This window comes from Microtus pennsylvanicus, chromosome 8 (assembly GCF_037038515.1).
Source record: "Microtus pennsylvanicus isolate mMicPen1 chromosome 8, mMicPen1.hap1, whole genome shotgun sequence".
In the NCBI taxonomy this organism is placed as follows: domain Eukaryota; kingdom Metazoa; phylum Chordata; class Mammalia; order Rodentia; family Cricetidae; genus Microtus; species Microtus pennsylvanicus.
Genome location: NC_134586.1, coordinates 105,660,964 through 105,688,825, shown reverse-complemented (window position 1 = coordinate 105,688,825; position 27,862 = coordinate 105,660,964). Strand labels below are relative to the sequence as shown.

Sequence of the window (27,862 nt, the reverse complement as noted above, 5' to 3'; positions counted from 1 at the left end):
CCTGGAGTTGCCTCAATCCAGACTCCACCCCCAAGAAAGTCCGCCTAACGAAGACCCCTCCCCAGAGATGCTCAAGACCACTCTCACAGGATATTTAAACTGCCCCTCAGAGGAAAAAACACAGTTTCCCTTAGCCATCCAGGAGCGTTGGTATCCATTAAACCTGGGCTTTTTCTAATTTGGTTTGATTTGGTCCTATTCAGATTATTGCATTGGCAGAGAGGCTTATCCGGATGCAGAAACTTTTCAGACACTTTTCTTTCAGGCTCTATTTTTTTCTGTTATTTTTATTTATAGAAATGTTTTGCCTGCATGCAAATGCAACACATGCATGCAGTACCTGTAGAAACCAAAAGAGGGCACTTGAACCCCAGGAACTGAAGTTGTGAATCACACCCTCTTCTATAAACAATTTTGTTAAAAGTTATACAAGACCAAACATTTACCAAAGCAACCCTTAACATTTGGAGGCCCAATTTTGCTTTGTAGTTCTCTGAAGCACGGTAATTTTTGTCATTTTAAAGGTAACCCTAAGAAGGAGGGAGAGTACGAGCAAGGAACTCAGGACCGCGAGGGGTGCACCCACACACTGAGACAATGGGGATGTTCTATCGGGAACTCACCAAGGCCAGCTGGCCTGGGTCTGAAAAAGCATGGGATAAAACTGGACTTGCTGAACATAGCGGACAATGAGGACTATTGAGAACTCAAGAATAATGGCAGTGGGTTTTTGATCCTACTGCACGTACTGGATTTGTGGGAGCCTAGGCAGTTTGGATGCTCACCTTACTAGACCTGGATGGAGGTGGGCGGTCCTTGGGCTTCCCACTGGGCAGGGAACCCTGATTGCTCTTAGAGCTGATGAGGGAGGGGAATTTGATCGGGGGAGGGGGAGGGAAGTGGGAGGCGGTGGCGGGGAGGAGGCAGAAATCCTTAATAAATAAATAAATTTAAAAATAAAAAGAATAAAAAAAAATAAAGGTAATCCTAGCCATCAACATAGCATTAACTGTCACAATCTGAAGGACCTACATTTGCCAGTCATGGGGTAGATGTGTGACTTCTCTTGGAGAGACATAACCATCGACTCACTGTAGATAGGGTACCAACAACAAAGCAAAGTGACCTAATGCGTCCATTAGGGTTCCTCACAGACGCACGAGTCACTCAAAAGCCCTTTGTTGTCTTGAGTTGCCTATCTTGCTGATAACCCAAAACTTGCATCCCTGAAGCCCCCTCCAAAGGTTGTAGGAAACCCTGCCATTGCAGATCAGAATCCTTCTACCTACCTACAAGTATTTCTGTTCTATAACCTGGGGGCGTGATTTCCTACATCTCCTGACTTTCTGAAGCTTCCAGAGTCCTGTGTTTACTTCCTAGGCCTTATGAATGTTTCTATTCAGAGGAAATAGCTACATAAGAGACAGGAGAGAGAAGAAGCAGAAATCAAGGAAGACCAAAGGGGAGAAACACTACCCACTAAAGCCCATCAGTAGAGGCAGGCAGGAACAAAGAGGAGTTTGTGCTGTTTCCACTTCCCACTACCTCCCAGAGTTAATACTCTCCTGAATGTAAGATCTCAACTTAGACCCTTCTTCCTCTTATCTCCATCTACTGCTGCGATCAATCACATCAGCCTGATTTGGTCACTGTGTCCTTACTGTCATCATTGCGGTAGATCCAACTGCCCCATGTTAAAGGGCTGTTCCCTAACTGTTATGTAGCAATGTCCTCCTAAGTGAAACATCCTAGAGGAAGCTCTCTAACGCCAGGAAGTAAACAATTGATGAGCTTCAAGAGGTCCCCGAAACAAGACTCAACAATGCCCACTTCCTCCCCAAAGTCACATAGACAGTAAGGAGATTCTCTGACCTAGCAGTCTACGGACTGTGCAGCGAGCTCCGGGGTTGCAGCCTTCTGAAATCATTAGATGTGCTGGTATGGGCTTCGCCTCTCGGTCACCTATGCACTCAGAGGAAGTCCCAATAAACTCATCGGTCCTCCAAGCTGAGCTTTGGTAGGATTGTTTCTTTTACCTGGTATCAGTGTCCTAGCTGGCATGAGCAGACATTCTATCACACCTGACAAGATAAGTTACATGCTAGTTGATGGAGCTATTGGAAGATGATGGAACCCTTATAGAGGAAAGGACTAATGAAGGACATTAAGTCACTGGGGATGTGCCCTAGAAGGGGACTACAGGACCCCAGGCCCTTCCTCCTCCTGCTTCTTTTCGCAAACCAGCCATGAAACAAACAGTTTCACTATACCTTTGCTTCCCACTGTGTCAAACCTAAAGGCAAAGGGGCCAGCAAAGCACAGACTCGGAACCTCCAAAACTGTGAGTTAAAACAATCCTGCCCTCCCTATAAGCCGCTTTGCTCAAAGCTTGTGCAAGAAAACAGTATCAGCTCAGGACCCCAAGACAAGTTCTCAGCACAAAGGGGACTGATATATCCCAGAGGGAGCGAGGGCAGGGGATAAGAGACAAAGACAGGAGACAGAAGACAGGGAGAAGGGAACAAGGGAAAGGGGGCTAGGGTACTACCTTTGGACAGAGAGGAGAGAGACATGGCACATAGGAAAATGGGAGATTATAAAGGTAAAATGGGAAACCCCATTTCAAGATGAGGTGTTTAATTTTAATTGGGCATGTTAATTAGGTAGGCTGAACTTCAATACCTTAGTCAGCCTCAGGAGGAGGAAGTAGCCAAATAAGGGCTAGCTTTAAAAAAATGTAATGTTACAGTTTTTAGCAAGGCAGAAGGAATGGGGGAGAAGTGCAAAGCCTGCCAGAGCCATGCTTGCCACACTTGGCCTTGCTAGAGTCCCCTCAGTTTGTGTCAGTGACAAAAGCTGCCATAAATACTCGCTTGTATAAATCTTCAAAGTCTATTGACAGAGCAGATCTTGGGTATTATCTTACGAGGCCCAAGTCTGTACCCCTATGCTTAGTATACTAGCCTCTCACTCAGATACGTGTAGACTGCTAGGCATGGTGGTACGCCCCTTTATTCCCATCACTCAGGAAGCAGAGGCAGGTGGATATCTGAGTTCAAGGCCAGCTTGAACTACACAGTGTGCGTGTGGTGTGTGTGTGTGTGTGTGTGTGTGTGTGTGTGTGTGTGTGTGTGTGTGTCACTGACTGGATGTATGAATGAAGCAGTGTGATAACAAGCCTAGGATGCCACATTGACTGTTTGGGGACAAAGATGTCTGTAGTGGGTATGGTTTGGATGTGGATTGATTGGGTCTATCATTTCTTCATCTGCTACAGGGCTTGGACCCCAGTGTGGCTGTATTGGAGTACAGTGGAACCTTTAAGAGGTATAACTTACTGGGACAGAATTAAGTTATTAGGGACACCCACTTTTGAAAGTAATGCTGGTCTCCTAGAGTAAATTACTTCACAAAAGAGTAGGTTGTTTCAGAAGGCTGGATTCTTCACAATCTCTGGCTTCATATCTGATCTCTCTCTCTCTCTCTCTCTCTCTCTCTCTCTCTCTCTCTCTCATGCATGCGCACTCACACATACATACACACACTTGCACACACACAGAAACCACCTGCAGGCTGTGATCCAGCCAATGGAGCTTTAACCATAGCCTGAACAGACAAGATCACTCAAACTTGAACTTACAGCCTCAAAATACCATAAGCTAAAATAAACTTATTTTCTTTACTGATCTCTGTTATTGTGTTACAGTCACAGAAAGTGCACTAAGACAATAGTCATACTTCAACTGATGCAAATTGAAATGTAGCCGCCTCCTCCATCCCTTCACCTTCTGTAAAGTCCACTTCAGATCCAGGTGCCTTCTGTGGATTTCTGCCACATCAAAGGGCAGTCAGGTGCTCCATCCTCAAGAGCGGGACCAGAGAGCACATGGCAGAGCTAACATCTCAGTAACAGGACACTATGAGAAGCAAACCCTCAGCAATGCTTTAGGGAGGGGTTTCAGCCAGTTTTATACAGATTTGAATAAACAGATTTGTTACATCCAGCATTATAGTAAAAGAGTATTTTTGTCTTGCTGTTGTGTGACACTGTTTCTAGGGAGGCATGAATAAACAATAAACATCTCCTCACCCCAGATGGGGAACTGGTGATAGAGCAGAGTAATAATACCACTAAAATCAAATGTGATGAACCATTAAGATTACTGGATTTAATTACAGGAGTGTGGTTTAAGGGTTATGTAGTGATGAGGCGAGCAAGTCTGCTTTTCATCTGGCTCCCTCACAGCTAACTTTACACCCGAAATAATTACCTTATTCATTTAAATACTGCCTGGCCCATTAGTTTCAGCCTCTTATTGGCTAATTCTCACATCTTGCTTTAACCCATATTTAGTAATCTGTGTAGCACCATGAGGTGGTGGCTTACCGGAAAAGATTCTAACCTACATCTGTCTCAGGTCGAAGAATCATGGAAGCTCTCTAACTCTGCTTCTTTCTCCCAGCATTCTGTTCTGTCTACTCCGCCTATCTAAGCTGCTGTCCTATCAAATGCCAAGGCAGTTTCTTTATTTGACCAATGAAAGTAACACATAGAAGACCCACCTCCATCAGGGTTACTTACAGAAACAAGGACAACTTCAAGCCACCACTGAAAGGCCACTCTAGCATGGCTGATGACTAAAAGAACCAGAACCCTGGAACTTTCTGCTTGAATTACAGGCAGCTCAACAGGTTGGAAAAGTCTGCTCTCCTTGACCATCGTTACTGTTATAAAACCGGGGTGGGGGAGGCAAAAGCCTTGTGCACTTTGTAAGTTACAGGTATTTCCTGAGATTTATGAGCTGTTTACTTCCTGAGTCTTACTGAACTTCTCTGCAGGATGCAATACTTCAATGCAATAGAAACTGCTATACAACCCACTCCTTGTGGGATTTCGCTGAGTGGTTCACGAATCTTGGAGATTCCGGCACTGAGTCTCACCAAGCTGAAGTGACTGTCCCAAGACTGTGCATCAGATCAAAGACATGGAGGATTCCAAATCAGTTGGTGTGACACACACATGCACACACACACACACTGTTTGTCACGAAGTTGGCAGTCACGTATGTGGGTAACGTCTGATAGCTCAGGGATACCTCTCGGAGGGAGAGACCCAAAACAGAGTCAAGCTGATGAGAGTGGTCAGGAAGCCACTTCCAACACACTTGGAGAAAAGATCACTAAAGGTTTGTCTAGAGGATCCCATAGAAGTTCTAGCTGCCAAATGTTTATTTTTCTGAAAATTCACAGAATGGGGGAGATCTTGACATCTACATAACCTGTGTGGGCTAGAAGTCCCACAGTATATCATGACACAACAGAGAGATTCACAGAACTTGACAGCCTGTTTTTCAACCTGTTTAGGATCAAGCCCAGGGTCTTGCCCATACTAGGCAAGCACTCTGCACTGAGCTACATCTGTTCTTTCCTGGAGAGAAGCTCATTGCCAGGTAGTGGTGGCACACACCTTAAATCCCAGCTCACAAGAAGCAGGCCGATCTCTGTGAGTTCAAGGTCAGCCTGGTCTACAGAGGGAATTCCAGGGCAGTCATGGGTACAAAGAGAAACCCTGTCTCAAAAAAACCCATAACAGCAGCGCACGTGCGCACACACACACCACCAAAACCAAAAACCTCACTCAGGAAACCTCTTCTTAGCAATTGTTACTGCTTAAATAACCCCAGGGGCAAGGCCTAGTGAATCTTGTAAGTTTCAAGAACTTCTTGAGATGGGTGACTGGACCAGCAAGCAACCCTAACAATGGGCGTATTTACTTCCCTAGTCTTATCTAGTTTGACTCCAGGAAAATTTCAGTTTGGAAGAAATAGAGACACAACAGGAAGGCCCAAACTGAAGCCATAAGAGAAGTTTGTGGCCAGAGAGATAGTATTAGAGACAGGTAGGGCCCCCTGATACAGGGCTTTCTCACAGCTGGCAGGCTTGAGTCTTCAGGGCAAAGGAGCTGCTATCTGTAGTAGCAAACCCACACACACACACACACACACATGCAATACAATACGCCAAGAACAAACAAACAAACAAAAGTGGTAGAAGTAAATACCTAGCTGAAGGAAGCAGACTCCTACAAAAGCATCAGGCTGCCTGCAAAGGTCAAATCAGACCCACACAGCTTCGAAGGAGAGAAGAAAGACTTTGGAGACCAGCTCCTAACTCTAGCTGGGAATCAAGCCCCAAATGTTCCATCTTTCTTCAGAGGAGGAAGCCTCGTGGCTTCAAATTATACTCACCTGGATAGATAGATGCCTGAGGCTTCTGGCCTCAAGGCAACCTCCAGGACTCAGCCATCGCCAGCCAGTGGAGAGACTTGTTCCTGACTCCGCCTTCAAGACTTTTCACTCAGATCGCTTCAGGAAGGGAACTCTTCCCTGCATCTGCTTCCAACCTCCAAGACCCATCATTTCTGAGACCAGTGGCCCGAACTTCTAGACCTCTGTTGGAGGGAGGTGCCATTTCTTTGATTTCCTGCTGCCCAGCCCAGAAATAATCACACAGAAACTGTATTAATTAAATCACTGCTTGGCCTATTAGCTTTAGCTTTTTTATTGGCTAACTCTCACATTAATTTAGCCCATTTCTATTAATTTGTATATTGCCACGTAGCAGTGGCTTACCATGAAAGATCTGGCATGTCTGAGTCTGGCAGCTCCATGGTCTCTCTCTCTCTCTCTCTCTCTCTCTGTCTCTCTCTGCCTTCCTTTAAGTTCTGCCCTATCAACAGGCCAAGGCATTTTCTTTATTCTCAAAAAGGCCACTCTTGGTTGGTGCTACCAAGAGCTCAAACCCATGTCATTTTAACCCTGAATGCTTAAAATTTATCCCATGTAAGGTTGTTAATCCCAAACAGACAATAAAGAAACCCCCCCAATTTATACTCGATTCTTAGAGGTGGGTGGGACAAGAACTTGGTTGGAAATGGAAAATGGTCTCCACCAACCACTTCAATGAGACCAGAAAATTCAGGGAGGTTATGGTGGCAATATAGACCTTATTTCAAGTGGGTGGGGCGAGTAGTAGTGAAAGGACTTCCAACAGGAATGTGCCCTAATCTGATTTGAGTTCCAAGTCCATCAGGGGTCCTGCGTGGACCACGGAACATGGGTGTAAAGCAGGTTGTATTTCTCAAGGCGGCCACAACAGAGTTTCCTGCCAGGATTATACACATCAGTAATTAACTGCGAGTTACCAATCATCAGTGTCACATTAGAGAAACAAAAGTGCTTCTGCCTGGTGTCATCTAACCAAGGGCGAGTCCAGGTCTGACTTCTCAACGTCATGCTTCCTTTGTCTTCTGTCCTCTATCTGTTACACCTGTATCTGTCTGTTCTGTTTGTTTCTATGCTGTATGAGCTCGCTCTCTCTCTCTCTCTCTCTCTCTCTGTGTGTGTGTGTGTGTGTGTGTGTGTGTGTGTGTGGTTCTGTCTTTATTGAACAGCACAGAAAGCATTGTATGGAGAAGGAATGGGATACTTTACAGAGTTTTACAAGTCACTTGCTCTATTTGATCGTAACTGGCCCAGATAACAAGCATCACTGTTTATCAAACAACACCCACAAATAGTTGCTTTTTCAACCTTTTCAGCAGATTTAAGGAAGTTGCTTCCAACTCTGTATTTGCTGCTTTCAGCAAAGGATTCATATGCACTATCTGAGTCAGAAGCATGGAAGAGCACATAAATGAAGATTACAGCTCTGCATTATCTAAGGGTGCATAAAGTTGATTACACAGGACATCCAAGGCAAGTGGAGTTAATTGTTACATTGTTCTCTGAAGGTAAGTTAAACAAACAGGCTGAGTATACAGGAGGAGAGCGGTCTTAAGTGACCAAGGTGTATTATTAACTCTGGCTGTGAGGTCCAGCAGAAGTTCGCAGGACGTAAGAGTTCTTTTCAAAGTATTGCATCACGATAGTCTCTTCTCCTATATCTACCTGGACAAACTCCACTTGACGTGTCTTCCTTACACTGAGAAAGGGGGCATCTGTGTCTTCCTGAATCTGTACCAGAAGAGGAAGTACTCATGCAAGGTTTCCAGAAAGGTTCGTGCAAACTCTGCACTGCTAACCTTTAGAGCCCTGCATACACACCCAAAGCTACCTAACTAGGAGGAAGGCAAGGACACATGTAGAGGCCCACAATGGGCACTCGATCCCAGTGGAGGTCCAGCCAGGGACAGGCAGCAGTTGTAAGACCTGAGCTTTAGTTTAGATATGGTTTCTGACACAGTCCATGTGTTGGAAGTTCCTACTTCCTAGTGGCACTGTTAATAGGCTGGGCATGGCAAAGGGAGCCTATATCACAAGGGAGTTTGCCTTCAAAAGATAGTTCTCCTGGGATCGAATTAGTTCTTGCAAAAGTTAATTTGTGGGGCTGGATAGAGAGCTTAAGTAGTTAAAAGTGCTTATTCTTCCAGAGTATCCAGGTTGTGTTCCCTCAGCCATATGTCGGATGGTTCACAATTGTAACTCCAACTCCAGAGGAATCTGATTCCTCTGGCCTCTGTGGACACACAGACCCATCTGACATACACAGAGACACACAAATACACATAAATAAAAAAATCTTTTTTGAAAGTTGTAAGAATGAGCCCAAACCCAGAATTTCTCTCTTCCTGTCTCAAGATATGCTGCTATGATATTACCAGCTCTGAGGATGTCATCAGAACCAAGACTATGCTACAACTATGCTATGAAGCTTCAGAGCTGTGAAACTAATTTACTTTATAAAGTCGTTCAGTCTCCAGTATTTCCTTATTAGTTAAAAAAATAGAGCCTCTGAATGCATATGCCTCCAGTTGATCCTACATCTACTTCCTCTTATTTTCGAGACATCCCTACCCTTGCTGTGTTCTCCACTATGTAGACAATATAAAGCGGACGATATCAGCAGTGATGAGCATCAGGGCTCTTTTTTTATTTGATTTATTTATTTATTAAAGGTTTCTGCCTCCTCCCCGCCACCGCCTCCCATTTCCCTCCCCTTCCCCCAATCAAGTCCCCCTCCCTCATCAGCTCGAAGAGCTATCAGGGTTCCCTGACCTGTGGGAAGTCCAAGGACCACCCACCTCCATCCAGGTCTAGTAAGGTGAGCATCCAAGCTGTCTAGGCTCCCACAAATCCAGTATGTGCAGTAGGATCAAAAACCCATTGCCATTGTTCTTAAGTTCTCAGTAGTCTTCATTGTCCGCTATGTTCAGCAAGTCCGGTTTTATCCCATGCTTTTTCAGACCCAGGCCAGCTGGCCTTAGTGGGTTCCCCATAGAATATCCCCATTGTCTCAGTGTGTGGGTGCACCCCTCGCGGTCCTGAGTTCCTTGCTCGCATCACGGCTCTTTGACACCAATAAATTTGAGGATGGTTTGATAAACAGCAGTAGTAATTACGAGTTGAGTGAGGAAATTGGGTACGGTAGAAGGGGCAAGGAATGGCATTAGGGTAACCAAAGAGTCGCTGGGCGAGGTATTAAGTCATGTGGGCACTCGATGTACAGGAGGAAAGACGTGGGATTATATGTACTTTGACGTGTTTTTTGGAGACCTGACAGTATTTGCTGCATGCCATCATACAAGGGGATGCTTTAGAAGGTTCAGCCTAGGTCATGACATTTGTAGTTGAAGAGGGGCCATCGGCCCAGCACCCCAACATGTCCCCTCCCGGCCCCAGACGACTACATCTCCCAGCATCGCCTGCTCGGGCCGCGGGAAGGGAAAAGAAAAAAAAAGTTAAGGCCAAGCATTCCCGGAATGCGCTTCCTGCCGGCGCGGGCCGGGGGGCGGGCGGGGCGGACGGGGCGGGCGGCCGCAGCCCCGGGGTTCGTACTCGGCCGGGCCGCGGCCCCAGCATGGCCGAGCCGCTGCTCAGGAAGACCTTCTCCCGCCTGCGGGGCCGGGAGAAACTTCCTCGGAAAAAGTCAGATGCGAAGGAGCGTGGTGAGTGCGGGTGCTCGCGGGGAGGAGGAGATGGGAGCCCCGCCCGGCCTGGGGTCCCGAGATCCGCGGTAGGAAACGCAGCGGAACCTGGGAGAGTAAGCCGGGGCTGATCCCTGCTGCAGGAGAGGAATATGGACCAGATCGTTGCAAGGCGGGGGGCAGCGGACCGTTATGTGGGGCTGGCCTAAGATGCCAGCCCCGCGGGTTCCTTGGGAGGCCCGGGAGCGGAGCCTCGCCCCTGACAGGAAATGGGGCCTCGACGGGACGCCTGGAGGGTGGCCGGAGGACCCGCTGTGCCACCCGGCCAGGCGGTGGACACTGGAAGCTCTGTATGATGAGAGATGGGGGGCGCACTCCTGTTCCCGAGAAAGGTACTCCGGGGTTATGTCTGTTATCGCAGCCCTTCCCCACCTCCGTGCCATCACCGCACCAGAGGGTGCAGCCGCACCTACCGTGAGCAGCCCCAAAAAACTGCCCTCCTTATTCAGAAAGGGAAACTGAGGCATGTGTCTGTTGGGTGATTTGTCCAGGGCCTGTAAACTGACTTTAAACAATCCTTTGGACTATGCCACTGATGACAAGAGAGGTGAAGCAGAGTGCTAGAGGGAAGGAATAGGAGCTGCTTAAATCTGGGCGTCTATTGGCAAGCAAGACAGGACCTTAGAGAAACCATAGCGGTATGGGTAGGGAGCCTGGAAAAGAACCAGTCAAAGGAGGGAGGCCACCACACCATGAGCCTGACCCCTCCTCCCTGGCCTTTCCCAGTGAGTCCCAAGGTTCCCAGGGCCAGAGAAGGGACCCGAGTGCCCACACATAAACACACACAGGAAATCAACCATGATGTCAGGAAGAGAATGGAGCCAAGACGGGGTGGGGGTAGGGGTGCCAGGGGTGTATGGACACGAGTGTAGAAACCTGGCGTGGGCTGAGGAGCAAGGTCTGGGAGGACCTTGGGACAGAATTTGGAAAATGGTAGAGGGGGCTGAATGAGAAAGAAGCCAGCTCTTCTTGTCATATTTCCTGTCCTGCCTTCAATTCTGCAGCATCTCCTGGGGCAGTGAGTTGGACTGCAAATCCTATTGTCTAACACTGCTTCTCACACTGAGCTCCCTCACTCAAGCATTGAAGGGGGGGGCACACATAATCTCCTCATAAACAGGACATGGGGCCCAAGAAAATGACTCACTTAAGACCACTCAATGAGAAGTAACAGATATGAGACTCCAAACCGGGATTGAGAGATCTCAAGAAGGGGAGTCAGGGCTAAAATGACCTGAGGTTCCAAGAATATCTGACTTGGAGTCGCGGCTAGTTACAGTTCCCCCTTGGAGTGCTAGGGGCTGGAGACAGGGGATCGCCAAACTAGAGACTGAGGAGGTATTGACGAGTTGCTAGGACCAAACAAAACAATAGGTCCCAAGGGGCAGCGACTTAGGCTCCCGGATGGTAACGGGCTTCGACTCTGTAAGTGAGGACAGAAGCAAAGTAGCTCGACTGTGGCAGTGAGCCAGACTTGAGCGCTGGGTCTTACTCCCTTCGTTTTCCACCAGGCCGCCCAGCCCAGCGCTCAGAACCCCACCCCCCAGAACCAGAGCCTCAAATCATTGAAGAGTCCCAGGCTGGAGCAGAGGGTCCTCCCAGCCCAGAGGCACCTCGGAGCCCTGCTCGGGGGGCCTACCTGCAAAGCCTGGAGCCCAGCAGCCGCCGGTGGGTGCTAAGTGGAGCCAAACCACCAGAGGAGATATCTTTGGGGCCTGGGACACCTAGCAGTGGGGAGTCTGCTGGTGAGATTTGGTACAACCCCATCCCTGAAGAAGACCCCAGACCACCAGCATCTGAGCCCTTGGGATCAAAGCCAGCCTCCTCTGATACAGAAGGCTCAGTCATCCAAGGTAGGCGCAAAGCGTTACACTCATTCCCACCTGCAAGCATGCACAAACCTCACACTCCAAACCAGGGATGCCCAAGGCTCAAACCCAGCCCCCTATGGATTACAAGCATCATACCCCAGGCCCAGGCCTGTCACCTGAGATTTGCTCTCCCTACAGGCGCAGTCCCTACCAGCCCCTCTACCAAAACTTCCCGTACCAAGTCCCCAGGCCCTGCTAGGCGCCTCTCTATGAAGATGAAGAAGCTGCCAGAGCTACGGCGCCGCCTGAGCTTAAGAAGTACCCGCACTGCCCGGGAACGAGAGAGAACTGCCCCAGCGGGCTCTGTCATCAGTCGCTACCACCTGGACAGCAGTGTGGGGACTCCTGGGCAGGGATCGGTGGCCGGAGGCACTAGGAGCCCAATGGGTGGGTACCTCAGCGATAGTGATTCTCCGGAGCGCCCTGGGGGACCACCATCACCCACTGCCTTCCGGCCCTATGAGGTGGGCTCATCAGCTCGGGCCCCTCCAGCTGCACTCTGGGGGCGTCTCAGCCTGCACCTGTATGGGCTAGGGGGTCTGCGGCCAACTCCAGGGGCCACTCCTCGAGATCTCTGCTGCCTTCTCCAAGTGGATGGGGTAGCTCGGGCCCGCACAGGGCCACTTCGAGGTGGACCAGACTTCCTGAGACTGGACCACACCTTCCACTTGGAGCTGGAGGCTGCTCGGCTGCTGCGGGCCCTGGTACTTGCATGGGATCCCGGTGTAAGGCGGCACCGGCCCTGCGCCCAGGGCACTGTGTTACTGCCAACCATCTTTCGAGGTAAGACATGGGACTTCGAGGAAGGAAAAGCAACACCAAGACCTCCCACAGCACCCAGGAGGGCTGGGCTCCACAAGGGAGGGTTGTCCCAGATGAGGGGAGCCAGAACACAAGAACCTTTGGGACAGAACTAATTCAGTCCTCCTTGCATCTTTAAGGGTGCCAGGCCCAACAATTGGCCATTCGTCTGGAACCCCAGGGACTTCTTTATGCCAAGCTAACACTGTCTGAACAGCAAGAGGCCCCTGACACAGTGGAGCCCCGTGTCTTCGGGCTCCCTCTGCAGCTACTGGTAGAACGTGAACAGTCGCCTGGCCAGGTGCCTCTCATCATTCGAAAGTGTGTGGGGCAGATCGAATGCCGCGGTCTGCGGGTGAGCATCAGTACCCTCTCCTGCTACCTTACTCCCTGGAACCCCTTCACCAACCTGAGCTGTTCTGAGATCCGACACTCACTGAGGGAAAAGAAATCCTCCCCCACAGCACCAGGACCCACGGATCATCTGTCCATTTTATTACAGTATCTCAGCCCTTACAGAGCTCAGTCTCCTGGAGTGAGAGAGATGACAGACAGTTCATGGATGCCAAACTGTAGCTCAGAGGGTAGTTAAGAAAGGGGGTAGCCTAGCACAGTGGTATTTGTCCCAGCACTAGAAATGCTAGGACAAGATGGAGAATCCAAGGGCAGCTGAGCAACACAGTAAGACTCTTAATAAATAAATAAATAAATCGAAAGGGGGTGGGGTCTGAGCTAGTCAAAGAGGGCTTCCTGGAAGATATGAACTGTGAAGTCGGAGGAGGTGGTACAAACTAAGGGATTTAGAAAGCTAGGTGTGTATCTGGGATGTTGGTTTTTTCTGGTACTGGGGGACTGAACCTAGGGCCTCGTACATGCTCAGCAAGCACTTTACCATTGAGTCACACTCCCAGCCACCTTTTTACTTTTGGAGACAGGCTTTCGCTAAGCAGCCCAGGCTGGCCTTGAGCACATTCTGTAGCCTATGGCCCAGGTGGTCCTCCTGTCCCGGCTCAGGGGCACTTACGACAGTTGTTGCATCTGTGGGAAGGCAGACAGTGAAGATGCGTGTGAATGGTCCCACCCTCCCAGGGCAAAACAGCCACTGTCACCCTTGTCCAACAGCCCTTGCCTGTGGCTGCAGGAAGACATCCTTTCTCTGTCTGTATCCCCAGGTAGTGGGGCTGTACCGCCTGTGTGGCTCGGCAGCAGTGAAGAAAGAGCTTCGGGATGCCTTTGAGCAGGATAGTGCAGCTGTGTGCCTCTCTGAAGATGTGTACCCTGATATCAATGTCATCACAGGTCCACATAGCCCCTCTTCCCTGCCTGCTCGTTCCCTCCCCCAATGAAACCTCCTCCCTCCTCTCTGATCTTGTTCTCACTTCTTATACCTGCCTTCTTCCCACTACTACTGCCAGCCCAGTGACCCCTCTGGTTTCAGGAGCCAGGGTGTTTTAACCAGAGAGGCCCCTCTGTCCACAGGCATCCTCAAGGATTATCTCCGGGAGCTGCCTACTCCGCTCATCACCCAGCCCCTCTACCAGGTGGTGCTGGAGGCCATGGCCCAAGGACATCCAAGCAAGGCTTCCCTGGGTCCTGAGGGCACCAGAGGGCTCCTCAGTTGCCTGCCAGATGTGGAGAGAGTGAGTGACCCTGCTGGGAACATTGGGACACTATAGAGTAGTTGATAGCAGTAAAGCATTTTAGCCATGCCTGAGATGTGGTGAGCATAAGGGATCATCACATCCCAGCAAAGCTCATGTTATTACCTGTCAGTCCCTGGATTAGGAAACCAAGGCTCAGTCTAGTGATTTGCCCAAGGTCAAACAGCCAAGCTTGGTCCAAAACTCACCCTCTACGCAGGCATAGTGTTATGTGCCTCTACTCCTAGCACTCGAGTCAAAGGCAAGAGGATTGAGTTGGAGACCAGCCTAAGGTACATAGCTACTTCCAAGGCAGCCTGGACTGTGTAGCAAACTGAGCCAGCAGGTCTGCCAGCCTAACACAAGGGAAGTTCCTGGCTGTGGGATCTTGAGAAAGTCCTTGAAACTGTGCTTCTGTTCATCGGTAAAATAAAATTCATGCTCATATTGCCTAACATGGCGTGGGTTGGAGTTCAAACCCTTCCAGTCCAAAGCTAAATTTTCCTTGGCTTTAATTTCAACAAAATATTTGTATTCAGCAAAATACATTCCTAAATACTAACACCTCCCTATGGCTATGAGAACTTGTGCCGGAGTTTCTCCACTCTAAGCCACCCCTAAGTGTCCCACAAAGTGCAAACAGGCTCAGGTTTACCCCCTTGTGCCTCCCCTCCCCCCGCAACCCTCTCCACAGGCCACGCTGACGCTTCTCCTGGACCACCTGCGCCTTGTTTCTTCCTTCCACACCCACAACCGCATGACCCCACAGAACTTGGCAGTGTGCTTCGGACCAGTGTTGTTGCCAGCAAGACAGACACCAGCTCGGCCGCGGCTCCGTAGCTCTGGCCCAGGCGTCACCAGCGCTGTGGACTTCAAGCGCCACATCGAAGTCCTGCATTACCTGCTACAGTCTTGGCCAGGTTAACATTGACCATTCCTATCAGCCTCCCTGATATATTTCCCTACTAGCCAATCATGGGCTGGAATTTAAGGAAGGCCACGCCCCTTGGGGGTAAACTTGAGGGGGCCTCTCTGAAGGCCAATCAGGCACCTAGATGCTACTTCCCAGCATCACATCTCATAACCCTCCCTGTGAACCCCCGCAGATACCCGCCGACCACCAGAGGCCTCGGACGTAGCACCTTATTTGCGACCCAAACGACAGCCGCCTCTGCACTTGCCACTGGTGGGCCCCGAAGTGGTGACTCGGCCCCGAGGTCGCGGAGGCCCTGAAAGCCCCCCAAGCAACCGCTATGCAGGCGACTGGAGTGTGTGTGGAAGAGACTTACTGCCGCATGGACGGGACTTCCTGTCGGGGCCTGACTATGACCACGTGACAGACAGTGAGGAAGATGATGATGAGACCGGAGAGCAGAGGGGCACTACTGACTTCGAAGATGAGTTTGATGCACCCTTCAACCCACACCTGAATCTCAAAGACTTTGATGCACTCATCCTGGATCTGGAGAGAGAACTCTCCAAGCAGATCAATGTGTGTCTCTGAGTCCTTGAAGCAGGTGCTGGACTCTGGCTAATAAGGAATTGCTTCCTGGTTGCTAAGGACCAGGTTCTGGCTACTGGCGACTGGATTCCAATTTACTAAGGCAGTGCCCTGATGACCTAAAAGGAACTGACCAGAGTTGCTCAGGCTGAGCTCCTGTGCTAAGGAGTTGCCAAGGGACCAGCCTCCTATGCTAAGTAAGAATCATTCCCAGCTTCTAGTGCCATTGTTTGGGCCCTAGTTGCAAAGATCAGGCTCTTGGCATTTTAAGCACTGATGCCATAGCCTCTCTCCTGAGCACCAGGACTTCTCTTGCTGCCAGAGACAGTTCTGCTTGCTAGGCTGGCCTCTCTTGCCTCCCCCTTTGTAGGGGAACACCAATTACTGTGAGCATCACCCTGGGGTGTTGAGACATCCCTAGTCAACCCTCTTGCTGCTGCCAACCAAACCAGTATTAGCATCAAGCACTACACTCTGTCTCTCTAAGGACAGTCATGAGGTTCATCTTAAGGGACATAGCCCCAGACTTGGCCGCCATCTGTGAAAGGGCAGCTTAGGCCTATAGCAAAACAGCTGATTTCCCCCAACCCTCTCTTCTAGGGAAGACCTCCAAGATGAGCCTCCAACCAGCAAGTAGAGACAGAGTCCGACCCTTCCTTTCCCCAGAAGCCCTTTCCCACCCCTGAAAAACTGAGCACTTAACTCCTCCCCTTTGGAGGGACCCCACCTGAGGTATCAGGTTGGGGGCACTTTTGGTACGGAAAATATTTATTGCCTCCATGCATGTGTGTGTCTGTGTGAGGACTTGTGTGCACTGGCCTCTCTGGAGTGGGCATGTGGAACTCTTTCAGGGACCATAGAGTGGGTACCCCAAAATTCCCAGAGATCAAGTGGAAGAATGAGGTCCCCTTCCAGTCTCCCATTTCTTTTCCACTACTTCAACCTTTGTGGACAATAAATAAATCAATATACACATGTTACGTGACTGAGTCCTTGGGTTCATGTGGCTAGGAGGTTTATTCAGTCTGTAAGCAGGAGAAAGGTGTACGGCTAAGCTGTGGAAAGAGCTGCTATCCAGGGTCACCAAGGTGTCTCTGATCTTTGATCCCTCCATTACTCCCTCGGAGGGTTGTAGAATTGTTGAGCCTTGTGAGACAAGCTCAGAGCAGGAAAGGATGAAAACTTGGGCCAGGCATAGTCCAGGTACAGAAGCAAGCATACTAACCCATACACGGGCCCTATACAGAAATAGATCCATCTCTGAAATCGGTCCTCCCAATCAGGATGTTGACCACGACTGCATGGCCCTCCCGGCACAGCTGCTGGCCTTCACGAAGTACCCTGACCACTTGATCCTCATTGTCCCGTGACAGTATCAATCCCTGGGCCCCCAGACCTATGGCTGCCTTGTGATAATCTGAAAGAAAATAAATCAGACAGTAGAAGAGGGTCCACCAAGAAGAGTAACAGAAACCCAACTGGACATAAAATATTCTGACCCCTCACCAGTGTAAGCCAGGCTACAGGCCACGTCACTGCCCAACCTGGACACCTGTTCCCGAGAAATCTGGGTCCAGCCTGCATCATTCCCTATCAAGGCCATCACTGGTATCTACAGGGGAAAAAAAAAAAGGCCAGGCGACAGCCATCAGTCCAAAGGTCTGACCAGCCACAGGACCTGTGGCCCACTGAGGGAAGCCCCCTCCCTCCTCCTCCTCCTCCTTCCTCCCCCCAGCCCCCACAGCTCACCCTGGATGACATATCCCAGAACCCATATCACATAAGCTTCCCTCAGGACAGCCCAGTCACCTTGTGTCTCACGAATGTGTCAAACTCGATGAGGCTGTAGCCAAAGGCACCATCCCCAAACAGGCACCAAACCTGGTAGGGGGGACCCAGGGCAGTTAGGGTGGTTCACAGCCCAGAAAGCAGCAAGTCTCCCACATCCAGTGCCTCACCTCGGCATCCGGCTGACACAGCTTAGCCCCAAGTGCAAACCCTGCACCAACTCCCAGAGTCCCAAAGGCTCCTAGGAAGATAGGAGCAAATTGCTGTGAAGGGTCCATGCAGTGCAAGCTGCCCCGGGTGTGGGCCTTTCCTTACCAGGATCGAGCCAGCGCAGGGGCCCTCGGGGCTGTACCAAGTAGGCGGCTGTGGCCACAAAGTCCCCACCATCAACCACAAGAAGTGCGTTGTCAGGCAGAGTCTCCTCCACCTGCTGTAGCACCTGCACTGGGTTCAGGTGCTGAGACACAGGCGTTGCAGCCTTGTCCCTGAAACAGGACACTGGAGGTCAGTAGGGTTGGTTGGCAATGACCTCCTCCACTCCTTACCCTTCCCACTCTACCCAGACTGACCGATAAGTCTGTTCCTTCTGCTGGTCGGCTTTCCGAAGCTCCTCAGCCCAATCTGAGGCCCACACCTGGCCCTGAAGGCCTTCCACCAGCTTGAGCATGAAGGAGCCCACGTCTCCTAGAAAAGAAGAAAGCACAGCTATAGGGCCAGCTGCCGGGCAGCAGCTTCCTCCTGCCCTTTTAGCACCAGAGGCCCAAATGTAACAGGACGCCAACGGCAGCATCTGAGAGGAAAGCGGGCCAGAGGCATTCTCAGGACAAAGCTGGTAAAGCCCCTCCAAGAGCCTTTGAGAACTGGCAAGACCTGATAAATGAGGTGCAGAGAAGTTGGAAACTTAAGCTGGCCTCATTGTCTCCCTGCCCCTCATAACCCAGAGGCACCAAGTACTGTCAAGTCTGCCTCAAAAATATGTCACCCACCAAGGAAGTCTTCCAAGCCCAAGCATACGGGCAGTACTTTCCTGGTGTTTTTTTTTTTATTTCATTGTTTACTTTGTGTTACTTTGTGTTTTGAGACAGGGTTTCTCTATGTAGCATTGGCTGGCCTCGAACTCTCTATGTAGAACAGGTTGGCCTTAAACTCAGAAATCTACCTGCCTCTGCCTCCTTAGTGGGAGGCATGTGCCACCAAACTTACCACCCCACCCCACTCAGGATTTTTGGGGGGGCGGGGCAAGATATCACACTGCAGTCTACGCTAGCCTTAAACTCACTATTCACCAAGGATTTGGCTCAAACTCTCAGTGGTTCTTCTGATTTCATATTGGAATTACAAGTGTGCACCACCATCACTGTAGTGGCACATTTTAATCCTTGTACTTGGTGAACAGAGGCAGGCACGTCTCTGTGAGTTCAAGGACAGCCTGATCTACACAGTGAGTTCCAAGACAGCTAGAGCTACACAGTGAGAGCCTGTTTCCAAACAAAGAAAACCTAAGTGTGTACTATCACAGGTGACACTGGAGTTCTTTTATTTTGACATAGATCTTGCTAAGTAAGTAAAGCCTCAAACAGGTAATCTGGTCTCTGTTCCCTCACCTCCCTGCCACCAAGTAGCTGGACTCACAGGCATGCAGCATCATTCCCTGAATGTCGAGCTTCTTCTATCAGTCCCTCCCTGCCCAGCCTGCCATCTTCCCATGCTGCTCATCAACTTCTGGGAGGGACCGTCCCTAACACACAGGGTGGAATCAATTCTCTGGTTAAATCCTAAAGGACCCTGTTTCCTATGCGACAAGAGAGTCTATGTCCTTAGAATAGTGGTCAAGGTATGGCATGGAAAGCAGACAAAAATCAGGAGGGTTAGAATAAGAGAGATGCTCAGGGGCAGGGGCCAGACAAAGCAGCAGCAGGCAGCATACAGGAGTTGATGACATGCAAAATCCCAAACCTCCCTCTGCACCCACCCTCCCTCCATTCCTTCAGAAGCACCTATCAGTCTGCAAGCCAAATGTGTCTCCGGTTGCCCCAGTGTCCCCTGGTGCAGGGGCCAGACCTGACATTCAGTTGAAGTTTCAACAGAGGCCAGATGAAAGAAGCCATGCATGGTAGGGACCCCTGGGATATGCTCACCCTGCACAGCCTCCTGGGGCTTCCAGAAGATGTCTGAGTTGAGCAACATATCATCCCGGTTCCGATTGACAATGATGATTTTGCTCTTGCGGTTGAGAACACGACCGTAAGACAGGCGGAAATCACATACAGCTCCTGGGGTGACAGGCAGGGTGTCAGTGGGTACTACCTCACTCCTGATCCATTGTGGCACACTGAATGTAGGGCAGTCCCCCTTCCTTACATCTGTACCACTTGCAGGAACCTTACAGATGTTTACATTGGGGGTGAAAAACACCTTGCAGGGGGTGGTTTTCTACTCCGACTATGTGGGGTCCAGGGATCAAACTCAGGTTACCAGGCTTAGCAACAAGCATTTTTACCCACGAGGCCATCTGGCCAGCATGACTTTGCAGTTCTTGATTCTGGGAAGGCCTCTTGACTGGCTCTCATCAAGAAACCGTGGCAAAAGCAACGGTGTGCCATACTGAGAGAAAAGGTCAAAAGGTCATGAGGGTTTGTGGGTAGCAGAAAACTCATTTAGCATGTACAAGGCCTTGGATTCTAATAGCCTCAACACCACAAGGGAAGGGAGGATTCCTACCTAGCCTGCTGGTGAGATGTAAGTAATCGTGAACTTACGATGACCCACTGATATGGGGCACCATTACAGTCCTGTACAGCCTAACAATGTTTCAGTCAGTGACAGTTCATATATACGACTGTGGTCTTGTGAATGACACGGACCAGCAGTTTCCCAGCCACATGCTTGCTCTGGGGGAAGCCAGGTCACAGCACAAAGCTGCAGTCTGAGGTGTTTGCTGGCTTGCATATTCAAGCTTGTTAGAAGGCCTTTAGAAGGGGAGGGGTGGGTGGGTGGATGCAGAGGAGGAAGTAGGAGCGATCACAAAGGAAGGGTGCTGGAAAATGGTGCTGGACATGAGGATGGACAAGGTTGGGGACGAAGGGAAGAATGGGAGGCCGAGCCCACCTGCCAGGACAACAACATCTGCTTTCTTCAGGGCAGCACTGCGGTTCTGCCGGATATGGAGAGGGTGGTTGCGGCCCAGCAGCCCCCGAGACATCCCCCCCAGGAAGCAAGGGACTCCTAGGGTCTCCACAGCAGCCCTGTGGGCAGGGAGAGTCCAGGTAGAGCAGATGTCAGTATGACCTAGGCCGCTGGAACACCAGAGACCAAGACCATTGTTCTAAGACAGGGTGGGAACTCCTCACCTAAGCTTGTTGGCAGGGGTTGGGGGCAGCAGAGCCTGGCTCCCCAGCACCAGCAGGGGTCTCTTGGCCCGGCTCAGGATCTCCACACAGCGCTGGACCTGGGGTGACAGGTAGAGATCAAAGGGCCATCCCACAGTCTGGCAAGACAGCTAACAGGTCATAGCACATGCCTGGAAAGCCTGAACCGAATCCCCAGAGCTTATGTCAAGGCAGAAAGAGAGAATCAATTCCACACAGTTGTATTCTGATCTCCACATGCAAGTAGTGGTATAAACACAACACACAAACACACAAACATTTTCTAAAAATGTAAAGGGCCATCTCAGGGTTCCCACGAGCCCACAAGATTGAGGCCCAGCACTGGCCAAGAGAGAAGATCTGCCGAGGCCTTGCCAAGTGGGAGTCCTAAGCCAGGTAAGAGAGTTGATTCACCTGTTGGGGAGATGCCTGGGGAATGTCCAGGGGCAGAGGTCCCTCAGGATGAGGCTCCCAAGCTCCAACAAAGAGGTTGTTCAGGCAGTTCTGTAAGTACCTGTGAGAACAGGGAGGAATCAGTTACTAAAGTTAATACAGTACTCTGGAGGCTGAGGAAAGCCAAGGGGCCAGGAAAGGAATCAGGGACGAAAGTCATGACATAGGGACACTAAATGGCCAAGTCACCAGGTACTTATTCCTCCTTTCAGATAACCACCCTAATCTGACATAGCCCCCAGATATAAAACACGAGCAGAGAATGCCTGCACAGAAACTGGACCGGTGGGTTAGACCCTGCCCCTACAGTGTCCCAGCTGTTTGAGCTTCCTCCTCTCCAAACTGGGAAAGCTTTTATAGCTACCCTCTTAGGTTATGAGGCATGCTGTGGTCTGGGAATGTGGCTCAGTGTTAAAGCCCTTGCCTGGTGTATATGAAGCCTCAGTTTCTACCTCTAACACCACCAGAAGGGGAGGAGGCAAACATTTTGCAAAATGCTCTGTCCGTGGTAGTAATTAATGTCACCCATTCACTCTAACAGTGTTTCTCTGTCTCCCCACTCACTGGGCCACAGGCCTCAAGTTTCTAAGGCCCTGAGACACAAAAAGAAATCCTGCCCAGGTCTTGCCCTCAAGGAACACGCTGTCTCATTAAAGACTGCCATGAGTGTCAACAAGAAACAGTCACACACAGAGCTAAAGGCTGTCTCGTCTGTTTGAGTCAAGGCTACAAGGAGCTAAGATGAAGCCAAGAACATGGGAAGCCACGGCAACATGGTTTAAAAAGGAAAGACCATCCAGCACCAGAGATACTGAGTCAAGAGGACTGACCCCAACTGTGAGCCAGCATGGGCTCCAAAGCTAACTCCTATCTCATAAAAACTAATAAAATAAAAATAAATAAAGGGGAGGCAGGAAGAGAGCCAGCCTTCCAAGTGACGCTGAGAGAAAGGACAGGGAGAGAAGAGGGCCAGATGACTGAAGGCCGGAAGCCTTAAGAACAAGACTTCCGGCAGGCCTGGAGCACCTGTTGGTGATCCCAGCATTTCAGAGGCAGAGAGAGGAGGATTTTCAAGTTTCTGAACAGCCTGGGCCACACAGAGCTCTGGGCCAGAATAAGTTAAGACAAAAATCACTTTTGCTTGACCTGGTCCTCAGAACAATCTTCACAAACCAGTGCACAGGAACCTGAATATCTTGTCCACTGACGACGTCCAATGCCTATCTTGCGCAGAGATCTGGCCCACTAAATATCTGGGAGGGGAGGGGCAACAACAAGCAAAGGGAGAAGCCGGAGAAGCTCAGGAATGTGGAGGTGTGAATGTGGAGAAAGAGGAGAAAGAAAGGAGGTAGGAAAACCTCTCAACCTCTGTGCCTTGCCTTCCCAAACCCACTAAGTACCCTCCTGCCTCGGGACCTTTACACATGCATTGCTTTTACATGGAATGTTCTCTCCAGAGCTGGCTCCTCAGAGTTCACATGTACTCACATGAGAAAGGAAGGAGGGTGTGTTGGGGGAGAAGACTGAGAAAGAGGAGAACAATGGAGGAGGTGTGTAGGGGAATGGCAGTTCTCACCAGGAGACCACTCGACCCATGAAGCCCTTGGGCGGCTTGGCTGGCACCATCTCCTTCTCTACCATGAAGTAGGGATACAGCACATCCAGGGGCAGCTCCACAAACACCGGACCTGCAGGGACAGGAAGACTCCAAGCCTATGGTGCCTGCTGTTGCAACCCCCAAACCCCCAGGACCTTATTGCTATCCAGCTCCCTCCTCCACCTACCTGGGGTGCCTGACTGGGCCGCAGCCATTGCGGCCCTCAGGGTAGGTACAATGTCTCGTACCCTTCGCACAGAGGCACAAAACTTGCAAAGCGGTCTGAACAGAGACATCTGGTCAATGGCCTGGAGTGCTCCCCGTTTCTGGCAGAGAAGGGGTGGGATGGTTATTAGGTAAGCTCAGGAAGCTTTTCCTGGGGACCCTGACCACACTTAAGGACACAGCCCGCTCCTCTTACTACACACCTGCAGCAGGGTGCTGGCAGCCCCACCCAGAAGCAGGACCGGAGACTGGGCCACCTGAGCATTCTTCACTGCAGTTACTGTGTTGGTAAGGCCAGGACCAGCTGTCACTGCGGCCACGCCCACTGTCCCTGGGAGACAGAGCGATGACAACCATGCCACCCTGCCAGCCATCACCCTACCCCCACACCTCTCGTGTACAGGTTCCATGTCACTGTCCCGCCAGCCCCCGGCCCTCCATATGTTACCCTTACCAGTCAGGCGGGCCACAGCATCGGCAGCAAAGACAGCAGTCACCTCATGGCGAGTGTCTACCACACGGATGCCCAGCTTCTCACAGGCTACCAGCAGTGGGGAAATGTGCCCACCAACCAGTGTGAAGACAAACCGCACGCCATGGGCCTTGAGCACAGCCGCCACACTCTCCCCACCATGCCGAATGCTTGTCCTGTCCACCTGAGCCAGGGGAGAGAAGGAAAAAGACAGTAACAGGCCAGCCCAGGAGCAGGGGGAGAGGACAGAACACAGATGTTGGTTAGGGACATACCACACTATAGCAAATAGTCAGAGTATGCTGTCCTAGCAAATCTTACTGTTCTCTTTTTTCCTACAGCGAAGGACACCAAGACTTTCCCAAGTGACAGAGTCCAACAGAACCGTTTGTTTTGCAGCAGCACTGAGGACTGAACCCAAGGTACAGACCATGTTAGACAATCACTCTACCACTAAGCTGCCTCATGAGCCTTTTTATGTTTTAAAGGTCTCACTATGCTCCCCAGAATGGCTTTGAACCCCTGTGTCGCCTAAGCTGAGTTTGAACCTGTGGTCATCTTTTCTCAGCCTACCAAGTCCCAGGCTAAGATAGGGGCTATGCTCTTATGTGGCTCAGTAGATTACATCGCCTGCTCCAGAGATATTCAACCAGTCAGGAGAAAATGAGGGCAGATCTACAGAACCCAGGGAAGCTTGGCAAGAGGCCAAAGGCCCCTGGCTTGGCCTTGTGCCTGCTTTCTGGTATCCCTGCAGGGCCTGGCACCTGGAGTGCTAATTCCAGCCTATTGCCTCCCTCTCGCTCTGCTCATGAGTCTCGTATCCAGCTGACACGCTGCCAGCTGCCACATGCCTAGCACAGAAGTGCCTCCTGGCACAGACTGCCCTGAGCATCCAAGCCTCAGTAACGGGTAGCTTCAACAGCCACACACACACCTCAAGGTCACTGACACAGCTCCACTAGAAGAGAAAGGACTGGGTCAGGGGGCAGAAATTTCTCACAATGGAACGATTTAGAATATGACATGTGGGGTCAGCTCTTTCCAAACCTGTCATCTAGAGCAAATACTAAACTTTTCTGTAGATGGGTTTCCTCTTGCGAACACAAGGACAGAAATGATAGCACCAATTTCGATGGTAACAGATGTTAAGAAAGTCCCTCCCTCGGAAGAGCTTTGAACCCTCGTGTAGCCTAGTATCGAAGCCCAGTCCCTCCCCTGCCTGCCTTTTGCCCACCAATCCCACTATGTCTAAAAAGGCCTGCTCTGTTAAAATGACTCAGGCCCCTGGGTATGGAGCTAGGCAGAGTGTGTACTATCCAGACAGAGACAGTTTCCCCATTATCTCGAACTAGATACAAAGTCCAGAGCCCACATACAGTTTGGCAAAGGGACAAAGCTCTGTAAAGAATCTCCCAACGACTCTGAACTAGTCGGGACTCGCTTTACCCACCAGCACAGTGGATGAGCTGGAGGAGCGCCTTCAGGCCCCTCCTCCTAACCCGTAGCCCTCCTCTCCTCCTGCCATAAGCACCTTGTGCATCAGCTGATAGAAGAGCCCCAGTCTGTGAGCAGTGCCCAGCACAGCAGCCACCAGTGTCCCAAACGCCAGGAGCAGGAACGAGGGGAAGAAACCCCCAGCAGGTGCGGCGGCCACGGGAGTCTCCATGAAGCGGAACCTAAGTAAGAAAGCACAGAGCCAGAACCTGAGCACTATAAGCTAATCCGGAAGCAGGATCGTCCACCCTCTCCTGAACCACGCCCCCGAGCTGCCACGCCCCGCCCACAGACGCATCTAGGCTGGGCTGAGGCCACACCCCTAGTGAGGCTAATTCCGCCCCCTGACGTCACCACCTCCAATCTAAAAGTAGGCCAGCGCAGGGATCACAGCAGCATCGGAAGAGAGTTGTGGTCTCTACTTATCTATTTGGTAGTAAACCCGTGGGCATCCCCGCCCTCCTCATCACAGGACCTCAGTGGAGAGCCCGCTCCACGCTTACTTCTTTGAGTCGTAAGGCCACAACCCCACCGGATCGCCCAGCCCACGGCCCCCCGACCTAACTCTAGACCTTTGTCCTTCGGCCGAGATCACATTGTCACATTGCAGTCGGGTGCTCCTCCAACTCCACCTCACAGACACACACACCCCAACCCAAGGCCCTATGACCTTTGCCTACAGAAAATGTCCCTGACTCCAGAGGAACTCGGGCACCTCTGGGACACGTGACTCGGGCGCCGTACTGTATCCCTTTGGGCCCCTCAGCTCTGCAGCGTCCCGTAGTCCAGCGCGACGGGCGCGCTTGCTTGCGCCGAACTGGAGCCTCGTTGGCAGAGTCACCCTCAAGAGCCGTTTATCATTGGTCGCTTCTCTCCCTTCGCCTCCAATTGGCTGACATTGCCCCAGCTCCAACACCCGCCCCTTCCTGGACCACTGTGGCTTTGCATGATGTTAGAAGAATCCGTGGTGCTTGGTGTCAGCCTCGTTCAGCAACCTTCCAGGTATCCAGCATCTGAGAACCCCATCACCTTTTACACACTCCGACCTTCTTCACAAGTCCCTTTCCCCAGTGTATGTCGTTTTCTTCTGTGACTTACTGAGTTTAATCAAGGCCATGTGTGTGACCAAGGCTTTCAAGCTATCTGTTAGAACCTGGGTTTATCAATGGGTATTTAACTAGAGACAGTGTAAACCAGGCATGTTGGTGCAGGCCTTGAATTCCTCTACTCCGAAGGTAGAGGCAGGAGGATTTCTGTGACCTCCTGCACATGTGGAGAGAGAGAGAGAGAGAGAGAGAGAGAGAGAGAGAGAGAGAGAGAAGCCTGATCTACATAGCGAGTTCCAGGACAGGCAGGACTGCATTGGGACCAAGAAAAAAAATCCTAATTTCATTGGCTGTGTCATGTCCACAAGATAATATTCCACAGCCCCTTTCCCTGTCTTTTGACTTGTGCCCAAATCTGCGGGGTCCCCACAAAAGCCAACAAAGAGACCGAGTCCCATATGTAAAAGCAAAGAGCCTTTATTTTAATCAAGTTTGCAAACTCAGTCTCTCCCTATGTCCAACGTATTGGAATAACCGGAGAGCCCCGAGCTCAATTAGAATTGGGTTTTTATAGTAGTAAAGGTGGGGGTGAGGGGTCTCTGAGGTTCAGGACCCCTGATTGGCTGACTTTTGTCTAGGGGTGTCCTGGTGAGGTGTGCTGGCAGGTGATCCTATCTACAGCGGTTGGAATGTCAGGCATTTTCTTTGGTCTGCCTTTTGGGTGGGGATCTGGTTATCTCAGCTTGTGGTTCTTCCCTGCCACCAGGTATTGCTTCAGGGTAAACTACTGAGACTTAGGCCTCTTATTTAAATTTATCAAAGGCCAGAGTCCCAGGTGATTACGGTTGGAAGTAAAGAACTTGCCTTGGGTGACCTGCCCAGACTTAGATTATCATAGCTGGCCCTCACAGACTCTTATATTCTTTCCACACATTTTCAGTATTCCCTGGTCTTTCCAGGCCCTGGTATAAATGCTCTGTTTAGAGCTGAGCATAGTAATTCCTTATCGACAACCATGGTCTCTGTTTTTTGCGAAGAAAAGCTCTTATTACAGCAGAGAATAGCATTTGTCTACAAGTATAAACAGCTGTCCACTTCTGAGATTTCCCTCTAAGAATTCTCCCTTAAGGAAAGGTTATTTATATCTGAATCATTCCTATATTTGAATGTTATCAGTTAAGTTTCAAACCAGGGACAAAGGGTTGAGGTACCTATTTAACATACCTGTTACAGGGTCTGACTGGCAAACCCAGCCCTCTACCCTGAACTCTGCAGCCCAGGGGCTGGGCTGCCCTCCCCTCAGAGGCTTTTTCCTATATAATCCAGATATTTTGACTACCCAACCCTTTTTGTACCTTTGGCCTCCTGGCTGCAACGTGTTATTCCCCTCTCTCCTCTCTTCTTTTCTCTCCCCCTCTCCCCCACTGCTCAGCTCAGTCTGGTCATGTGCATTCTGAACCCCCCCAGATGTCCTGACCTCTACCTACACTCTCCTACATATCTACAATAAACTTTCTCCTCTACCAAACTTAGGAAAAATAATTTTCTTTTCTCCCCCTTTTTTATTTCTTTTTCTAATTCATTATTTACCATTTTTAAACTTAGTTTTTAGAGCTGAGAG

General features: G+C 50.4%; 2 protein-coding genes across 6 annotated transcripts; one reads left to right on the top strand and one right to left on the bottom strand.

The window, feature by feature from the left end:
• Window positions 1-9,791: 9,791 nt before the first annotated feature.
• Window positions 9,792-16,769, top strand: Syde1 (synapse defective Rho GTPase activating protein 1). Its single transcript, XM_075984283.1, has 8 exons — window positions 9,792-9,946; window positions 11,497-11,838; window positions 11,995-12,639; window positions 12,798-13,012; window positions 13,830-13,956; window positions 14,137-14,297; window positions 14,992-15,217; window positions 15,404-16,769. The coding sequence occupies exons 1-8, from the start codon at window positions 9,859-9,861 to the stop codon at window positions 15,799-15,801; spliced, it is 2,202 nt and encodes a 733-aa protein (XP_075840398.1). The 5' UTR covers window positions 9,792-9,858; the 3' UTR covers window positions 15,802-16,769.
• Window positions 16,770-16,775: 6 nt separating this feature from the next.
• Window positions 16,776-26,025, bottom strand: Hacl2 (2-hydroxyacyl-CoA lyase 2). Of its 5 annotated transcripts, none has more exons than XM_075984287.1 (16): window positions 25,911-26,025; window positions 25,233-25,377; window positions 23,684-23,885; window positions 23,433-23,560; window positions 23,192-23,330; window positions 22,984-23,095; window positions 21,369-21,468; window positions 20,937-21,034; window positions 20,695-20,831; window positions 19,725-19,859; window positions 18,156-18,270; window positions 17,902-18,071; window positions 17,757-17,827; window positions 17,608-17,679; window positions 17,305-17,410; window positions 16,776-17,215 (listed from the first exon to the last, which is right to left on the bottom strand). In XM_075984287.1, the coding sequence occupies exons 2-16, from the start codon at window positions 25,365-25,367 to the stop codon at window positions 17,037-17,039; spliced, it is 1,899 nt and encodes a 632-aa protein (XP_075840402.1). In that variant the 5' UTR covers window positions 25,368-25,377; window positions 25,911-26,025; the 3' UTR covers window positions 16,776-17,036. The 5 variants fall into 5 exon arrangements, with proteins under 5 accessions (XP_075840402.1, XP_075840403.1, XP_075840401.1 ...); XM_075984288.1 differs by having other exon boundaries at window positions 25,866-26,014; XM_075984286.1 differs by having other exon boundaries at window positions 25,876-26,008.
• Window positions 26,026-27,862: the final 1,837 nt, after the last annotated feature.

Coding starts and splice junctions, on each gene's coding strand:
- Hacl2 (XM_075984287.1), bottom strand. CDS start 25,367: ATGGAGACTCCCGTGGCCGCCGCACCTGCTGGGGGTTTCTTCCCCTCG. Junction 23,096..23,191: donor GGCCCAGTCAGGCACCCCAG/GTAGGTGGAGGA, acceptor CTGTCCCTGCAG/GTCCGGTGTTTGTGGAGCTG. Junction 18,271..19,724: donor GCCCCAGGAGGCTGTGCAGG/GTGAGCATATCC, acceptor CTTCTTTTCTAG/GAGACGTGGGCTCCTTCATG.
- Syde1 (XM_075984283.1), top strand. CDS start 9,859: ATGGCCGAGCCGCTGCTCAGGAAGACCTTCTCCCGCCTGCGGGGCCGG. Junction 12,640..12,797: donor ACTGCCAACCATCTTTCGAG/GTAAGACATGGG, acceptor TGCATCTTTAAG/GGTGCCAGGCCCAACAATTG. Junction 15,218..15,403: donor CCTGCTACAGTCTTGGCCAG/GTTAACATTGAC, acceptor GAACCCCCGCAG/ATACCCGCCGACCACCAGAG.